This window comes from Monopterus albus, unplaced genomic scaffold, assembly GCF_001952655.1.
Source record: "Monopterus albus unplaced genomic scaffold, M_albus_1.0 scaffold34.1, whole genome shotgun sequence".
NCBI classification, from domain to species: domain Eukaryota; kingdom Metazoa; phylum Chordata; class Actinopteri; order Synbranchiformes; family Synbranchidae; genus Monopterus; species Monopterus albus.
In genome coordinates, this window is record NW_018127914.1 from 90,812 (window position 1) to 99,235 (window position 8,424).

The 8,424-nt window shown below is 41.1% G+C and overlaps 2 protein-coding genes across 3 annotated transcripts in view; one reads left to right on the forward strand and one right to left on the reverse strand.

The window, feature by feature from the left end:
* dtnbp1b (dystrobrevin binding protein 1b) overlaps positions 1 to 8,424 on the forward strand; it is a 555,482-nt gene that overhangs the window by 88,739 nt on the left and 458,319 nt on the right. The window lies entirely within an intron of this gene.
* The window catches only part of LOC109958695 (Y+L amino acid transporter 2), a 17,098-nt gene that overhangs the window by 4,491 nt on the left and 4,183 nt on the right, over positions 1 to 8,424 (reverse strand). For both annotated transcript variants that reach the window (XM_020597555.1, XM_020597556.1), the window contains exons 2-10: positions 7,554 to 7,767; positions 6,987 to 7,162; positions 5,654 to 5,796; positions 4,589 to 4,714; positions 4,066 to 4,210; positions 3,745 to 3,868; positions 1,810 to 1,913; positions 1,530 to 1,626; positions 1,292 to 1,441 (exon numbers count right to left, since the gene is read on the reverse strand). In XM_020597555.1, coding sequence (XP_020453211.1) covers positions 1,292 to 1,441; positions 1,530 to 1,626; positions 1,810 to 1,913; positions 3,745 to 3,868; positions 4,066 to 4,210; positions 4,589 to 4,714; positions 5,654 to 5,796; positions 6,987 to 7,162; positions 7,554 to 7,682 — 1,194 coding nt within the window. In that variant the 5' untranslated portion in view covers positions 7,683 to 7,767. The remainder of the gene's footprint in view (positions 1 to 1,291; positions 1,442 to 1,529; positions 1,627 to 1,809; positions 1,914 to 3,744; positions 3,869 to 4,065; positions 4,211 to 4,588; positions 4,715 to 5,653; positions 5,797 to 6,986; positions 7,163 to 7,553; positions 7,768 to 8,424) is intronic.

Genomic DNA, 8,424 nt, shown 5'->3' on the forward strand with positions numbered 1-8,424 from the left:
CTAAATTTAAAAACTCAGGTTATACGTACAACTAGGAAAAGTTTTTGTATATCTGTGAGTGGTGTAAAATTATGGAATAGATTGGGTGATGATTTAAAACAATGTACAAGTGTAAAACAATTTAAGAACAAATATAAAAAGGTCTGCATAGCTGGGTATTGGATACAGGAAGTGTAATGATATTATCATGATATTATTGGCATATTTATGGGTGGGATATGAATAATTTATTGCATGTAATTTGGTTATTAATTCTGTAATTGTGATTTCTGGTTAGAAGGAATGCAGTGATTCGGGGCCGCGGGAATTTAACCAGTGTAGCTGTTTAGCTTAACACTTGAGTTGGGTTAATCATAGTTTGGATTATCAGGGGTAGAACTAGATAAGTATTACTTCTTTCTACTCCTTTGCAAGCATGTAATGATCATTTATCATCATGAGACATTTTTTTTCCTCTTTTTTTGGGGGGTTTAAAAAAAAAAAAAAAAAAAGAAAGAAGCAAACACAGAAGATGTGATTCCAGCCTCAATGAAGAGGTGGCACAGCTCAGCTCGACTGTTGAGTAGTGACCCAAACAGAAGCAGTCAGCTACCTCTGGTTGTTACATGCTCTAGCAGCCCTAGCTGCTTGTGTTAAGTTTTCAGAACTCACGAACTCACCAATGCATAAAACTGATCTTATCTATCTAGAAGCACCTGTGTTTGCATACTTGCATGGACCATGTTTGGGGCCTTAGACTGCCTGGGTGCATGCAGGCCAGGGAATGTTTTGAAAAAGACTGGCTTCTTTGGGAATGTGCTTAAGTTTTGAACAAAACTCAAACACCCAAGACTTGAGAATATGCTGCCAAAAAACAGCTTCTGAAATTAAACATTAAGAGCTAACTATTCCTATTACAACCTATGTTTATTTAGTCCAGATGAGCTCAAAACCAAATTGTGGCAGTTCAGGGTTTTTTTTTATAACAATAGTATGTATTTTTTGCCATTTAAACTGAAGCTTTCTTGCTACACAATAAGAGCAAACTCGCTGAATGACCCTTTGTAAGTGGTTTGTGTAGGTCAATTATGTTCAAATACTTAATAAACTACACAATATTTGTACCAACACAGATTGACAAAATGTTTCCTGTAGAAACAACACAAAGCAACCCTGCTCTCAACTGCGAAACCTAGAAAAAAAAAAAAAAAAAAAAGTAGAGCACTGATGTTAGGACAGGTCAAAGTCTTCCTGGAAGGCAGAGCCACTGCTCTCCTTTAAAATGTCCATTAGCACTCCTGCTCATCTTTACCTTAACAGGTCGGTGAAGATCAGGAGCTTTGAATCGAAGATAGATCAGACTGGCTATTGACAGGCCAATGAACAACCAGTAGTTAAAACTGAAGTAGTTGATCAACCGGAAAACGTCAGGCACAGACAGGTACAACAGCGACATGGCACCCTGTGAAGAGAAGACCAACCATACAAAACAATATTTGAGTTTAGTAACAAACGTGCTTTAAAAGTCCACCAAAATATAAGATACTTACATTGAAAAGTAGGGCAGGAATTGGAGTGAAACGCTCAATGTGGATCATACACAGGACATTAGGTAGGTGGCCTTCTCTGGAGCCAACAAAAAACAACCTGCAGTGGAAAAACGTTGCAAGTATGAGAAAAGATCTCCATGCTGCTCTTACATTTTAACATTCAGAACATTAGTGACAGAAACAGGCTTTTGTAGACTACAGAGCAAAATAAGGAGGCAAATCTGCACTTAAAAAAAAAAAAGCTGACATGGATCAGACTGTGTCAGTTGTGTTTGCAGACCTGGAGGCAGCAATGATGGACGAGTTCAGGCTCCCATAGCAGGAAATGGCCACAGACAGAGGGATCAGCCAGCGAGCCCAGCCCAAAACCTCATCTGCAAATGTCTGATGACACATTCAACAAGGTGTTGACTGCTCATAGTCATTGATGGGCATTGTTAAGACACAGGATGAGGGAGTTGGCAAATAAGCAAACAAACACAAAACCAATACATATAGAATCTCAATTTGTAAAAACACAAAACACAAATTAAATTTTGGGGTAACTAATAATGTGACTTATACTGTGCCAAGAGTTATCTGAATAACTGATCTCCATTATCTACACCGCTTATCCTGAAGAGGGTTACTGGAGCCAATCCCAGCTGACATTGGGCGAGAGGAGGGGTCTACCCTGGACAGATCTCCAGTCTACCACACACAACCACACTCACTCTTAGGGGCAGTTCAAAATAAGCTGCATGTCTGTGCTGTGGGAGAAAGCCGGAGTACCTGGAGAGAACCCGTGCAGGCACTAGGTCAGCCGGGGCTCGAACCCAGAAATAGCGCTGAGGTGATAGTGCTAAACATTGTGTCACCTTGCTGATATCAATATGTAAAAGAAGTGATTAAGCAAAATGTAATGAATCAATATTTTATTTTGCATTTTTGCCTTTTCTCAGTAAACGCACATTTGTGCTACATTATGTGTACGCAGTGCTTCAGATGTGGCTGTATCGAACGTGGCATGTTGGACATGGCCAAAACAGATTTATTACAGTGTTTGCAAAAAGATTAGCACAAGTTCAAACATAGACTACAGTTTACTATAGTAGCCAGCCTGAGACTTTACAGCCTGATGCAACTGGATCATCAAAAGTAAAACTAAGCTAGTAAAACTGAATCGATTCTGGACTGAAATCGACATCAACTGCCAATATCTAGTGTTGGTAAAACACCCCCAGGAGTTGTCTGCATTTTGCCTTATGAGGTAATAGGGAAAAGTGCAGCTCCTTAAAACAAACAAACAAAAAAAAAAAACACTAGCAGTTTACTTCCTTTTTTAAAAACCGTCCTCTGTGGCCACCTGCTTTTACTCTCCGACAGTTATGATTGAAAGCAATATAGGGAATCACAGAAGGCACAAATTAAATCAACACAGACGCAAAAGTGATGCTATAAATTTTAGCAGCTGTAAGATAGGGGGTAGGTTTCCATATTTTAGGAACGTGCTTCTAATAACACTGACAAATGTTAATAGTTTGTCTACACATGATCAGCAGCCTGAGCTCAACTCTCCAGGTGGGTGAACAATCAGTGATAAATATTTTTTTAACACAGTGTCTTAAGTTCAAAGAATGCCAGTGCGTTAGTGTAAAGTCTAAGCTGTGTGCAATGACCCAAAAAATACAAGGTTTGGCATCATGGCTCTAAAAATCTAATAAACCCAGTCACATAAACAAGAAAAATATTTGCTCCACCTCCCTGCTCACATTTAAGAGCACTGAGCCAACAGTTTGTGGACAGTTGGGCCACTAGCAAGTGATTACACTAAATACTCTAAAAGCTAATCAAATAGTACTGACAACCAGACTGGGCACAACTCTTCCGCCTCCAATGCACTAATATCACATCATTAACTTCCCCATGTCCCTGTGCGGGACGCTAACCTCTTTAGTTGAAGGAGGTTCCTGCTGTCATCTGGACTCCTACAGTCACAGATAAACCCAAAGGGAGTACCAAACCAGATAGCAGTGCTAGTGGCTGCCAGCCAGACTGGCAGCAATGACAGGAAGGAGACATCAAACCCTGCTGCTCTTATGAGGCTGAGCAGATGCTGTCAATTTGAGTAAGTCCTGTTTTGTTCTAATAGGGATATTAGTACACACACACACACACACACACTTCTTTACTGCTCAAGGAGGCCACACTAAGTTGATGACCTTCAGGCACTCACCACAGCGACGGCTTCACTGCTGAGCACTTTGTCTACATCCATGACAACGTAGTACGCCACATTGGTCAAGATGTAGATTATTGTAACGAGGGGCATGGAAATGGCGATGGACAAGGGTAGATTCCTACAGTGGAAAATGAGAAAAGTGGTTCACATTCACATCATGCTCTCAGCTGTAGCTGTGCAGCAGTGATACAGAGTGAGATAATGAATTAAAGCAAATATAGATTTACAGTAGTCAAGTAAAGCAGACAGCAGGGGTGAAAAAAAAAAAAAAACTGCACTCATTGTGGAATCTCTCTGAAATGTCACACTTTGTACCTCTCTGGGTTCCTAATCTCCTCTGTGATGAAGTTGAGTGTGTCCCAGCCAGAGTAGGAGTACAGTGCTGAATAAAGGGCCAAGGCCATGTTACCAGGGTCCAGCTTGGAGTTTTTGAATGAATCCTGAAAGTTCTGGTCAAAACCTAAGCCGACAAAGGATTGGTACATTAACACAGGAAGAAGCATCCAACTGCTTTGCTTTCATCATCCTCTACAGAACACAGGATGCCCAAACATCCAAAAGCACAACATGTTTTCTAAACATCTTATTCAGCTGTTGCCCTAATTTTCCTCATATTATTACAATTACTAATACTGTAGCCACTTTACATACAGTTTTAGCAGGTAACTGCTTGATGTAATTTAGTAATGATAATTAAATTAATTAATAATTATAAAACAAACAAAAAGCAACAACAAAAACAAAACAAGGTCCAAAACATGAACAAAATAAGAGTTAATAGTAGATATACTGCACTGGAGTAACACATTTCACAGAGAGAGTTCCTAGGACACATTACCTTGTGCCAGCTTAACCAGGCCGGTAATAATGATGATGATGAGAGCCAGGACCTTTGCTACGGTGGAGATGACCTGAAGGACAGCGCCCCATTTCACTTTCATACAGTTTACACAAGTCAACAAACCTGATGGAGATAAAGAGTAAGAAACCAGCAGTTAACCATTATAATATACAGAGTTTATACTGAAACTACTTCCTGCTTTATTTAATTTCTGCAACATGAATTCAAATTCATTTCTATAATGAACTTCATAAAAGAAGCCTTGAATATACAAAACATATATACCCAAATATTAGATTGGTGATAGGGATGTGAGAAACTACACAACTTCAAACTGCTGATTTAAGTTGTACTAAGCCTTTAATAACCGGCAGTAGACTTCAACTCTGAAGAAAGTCCATTATAATAGCTCTGGCAACAGACATGATGCATAATTATAGATCCTATTTAAACAGACCCAAAGGGTTTTAAGCTGCGCTAGGTGCAACTACACTGGTGTTCTTAAATCTTCTTTAGCTATTGGAGCAGCATCACAAAGACCTAGAGGGCTGTCATTTACTAAGCACCGTAGTCTTATGTCAGGATTGAGGGGTAAAAAAGTACAGTGTACAGTAGATAGATACTATATCCTTCTAAGGCCAATGTGAACAAATCTAGATTAGGCAGCTATGTTTTGCTCACAACAAACATGCGCTATCTAATGCAGCCTGCAGCAGAGACCCTTATAAAACAGCCTTTTCTTACAATACTCGTCAGGCAGCATTCCTTTTCAGCTTCTCCTACGCCCTCTTCAAAGTGTGCAACTGGCACGACAAGTTTTGCACAGGAGGTAAATTAAAACATTTTAGTGAAAACCTCCTCTTAAAGGAAACATCACTGTGAACAGAGCTGTGCACAAGTACCTGCCACAACAGCTCCACTGCAAAACTACGGATACTGGAAGACCTACAGGAGCTGTCAAACACACACCCACCCAGCTCAACTGTGTCATTCCACCACTCACATAAGCATATGCAATGGGTTAGGTAGAACATATCTGCAGGCTTAGTACAAGAACCTTACATATGATGGCAGCAGCAATGAGGCGGACGCTGTCATAAGGGGCGAAACAGGTGGGGAAGAAGGGCTGGACCAGGTAGCTGGAGAAGGTCAGGGCTATCACTGCCTGACAGGCTGGCTCCACTATCAGCAATGATGTCCACAGTCTGCAAAGTTAATGATGAGCATCTGTCATTTAGTTACATAACAATAGCAGAACATGCTTGAGTACTAAATGACTGGAATTCATTCAACCACTGCATTCTGATGTTAGTGGACTGCATCGAGGGGCATAAGACAATACAAAGGTGGCAAGTTTCACAAGGTCCCAACTATAATAATAATAATAATCACCTTTATTGGCCAAGTATGTTACACAAAAGAAATTTGTTTCTGGTACAGAACTGAGGCAGCCATCTGCAGCGCCAACTCACACTGATGGCTCTTAACCACTGGGGGCAACGTGGGGGTTCAGAGTCTTGCCCAAGGACACGTCGACATGTGGTCCGCAGGCACCGTGAATCGAACCCGCAACCCTACGGTTGGGAGATGACCGCTCTACCCACTGAACCACAGTCGCCCCCAACTAGGGATGTCAAGGCTGGAAGCCGGGTGAATAGTGGTATAAATCACCCGTCTCATCAAGATATGCTCCTATATTCATTCTCTTGATCTGATGTTTGCTGATACTTGAAATATATGCCACGGTGCGATTTGATCCAATTCAGGGGCCTGCGATCGATATCATGTGCCTATTTCACACATTTTTATTAACTGAAATGCACCAACAGTGGACCCAGTGCATTTTTTTTTTTTTACACTTCAAGTCTTTCTTCTCTCTGGAGCGTTTAACAAAGCATAATGTCCACAGACTGTCTGGTCACTGTCCTGCTGACAGACAGCTCTTCTGATGACAGCGATGCTGCACGGAGGTCGGAGCCGGTGTGGACTGAATGGATCAAACCCATCACTTAGCTTATGCGCTGCTCATGTCTCACATTTAGTGTGAATTCCCAGTCTCAGAATGCTAGATGCACCGCCTGGTGTTTGTTGTCCAGCCTGAAGAGAACAGAAATGTGTACGCCTGTGGCTGGTCGTCAAAATAAAAGCACACAAAACATCGATGTTTGCGTTTCATTGTCAACAGATCGTGGGGTGTTTGATCGATGGATCGTTACCCCTACCGGTGAAGTCTGGAAGGTGTGCATTGTGAATTTGTAGCAAACAAATCATGTCAATAGTTCAAATGGTTTTATTATAGAAACAGCAGGTTATTAAATGTTAAGGTGGACAACTATCAATAAAGGAAATCGCTTTAAATTCTTTCAAGTCTATGAAAAAACACAGTACAATATACCGAATAAAAGCCAAGAAGCCTCCAAAGGCTTCCAGGATATAGGCATAGGAGGCTCCAGATTTTCGGATGGTGGTGCCCAGTTCAGCATAGCACAGTGCTCCAAACACAGAAAATATCCCTCCAATGGCCCACACTACCAGGGACAGGCCAAATGAGCCTGTGTACATAAGAACCCCCTGCAGGATAACAAAAGAGAGTAGAGAGTACACTGCATTATGATTTACCTTTCATACATTTTTATTGGCAGGTGTGGTTGAAATTAACTCTAGTGCATTTGCACGTCAGTTCAAGTTTGTCTAGGGCGGTATGAGATCTGTAACTTCAGCTCTGGTGCAAACAAACAGCAGCACAAAGACCAGTGAACTACTGTAACACAACCCTAAAAACTTACATGATCATCCAAGAGTGAACACTGAACAGGATAACAACAACTACATAAATTGTTAATTCTGATGTAGTTTGGATACTATGCATTTTACAATTAAAACTGAAAAGAAAAACAATTTCCATTTTTTCCATTTAAAAAAACATCAGGTTTCACTGACCTGACAAAGCTGAGACTCTTACCTTAGGTGCAATAAAGATGCCAGAACCAATCATATTCCCCACAATGAGACAGACCCCATGGAGAAGGGAAATCTCCTGTTTCAGCCGCATACCGCTGCCCTGAGACGCCGCATCTGCCTCAGCAACCATTCTGAGAGATATACAGCCTTCAGTCTCAGCTCAGAGGAGGTAAGAGGGATTGTGAGGACAGACTGTTTCTCACCAGCACCAGAAACTGACAAGGACAAAGTGACAGAACAATAAAACAATGGACAAAATGAAAAGGAAAGTGAGAACCAAGCAAAAGAGAAAAGGAGGTGGAGTGTTGCTTCCACCCGTTTCAGACGGCCATTGTTGCATCCGAGGAGTTCTCCACAGAGATACTCGAAGGAAAACCAGTCTCACAGAATGCTTACAAATAAGCAATCCTGATTCTGTGTCACTGTCACTCTGACGTCATCTGAAAGGGCCAATAGGGGAGCTGCAAATGAGTAAATGAATTGATGAATGAGTGGAGGGACTAATTTAATGTCTTTCTGGATTCATGGGGAGCTTTGCAAGTACAGTAAGAGACTAACCTGCGACAGCAACTACAAATCAGGCTGACAAGACACCAAACTGAAACTATGCAATTAGATTATTGCTAATTACAGAGTCACAATTTAGGCTTCTTAATTCATTTGAGTACTTGCAATATTGAGTTGGTGTTAAAAACGCTGAATGCAGTGGATTAAATCCTGTTTTCACAGCACACATCCAAACAACAGTTGAGCTGCAGGCATGAAAGAGCATTTATCCAAATCAATCAGCCAACCAACAGTCGTTTTATAGAGGCCACCTAGAGTTTCTGTACATTGAGATACTGTACATGTATACACACACACACACACAT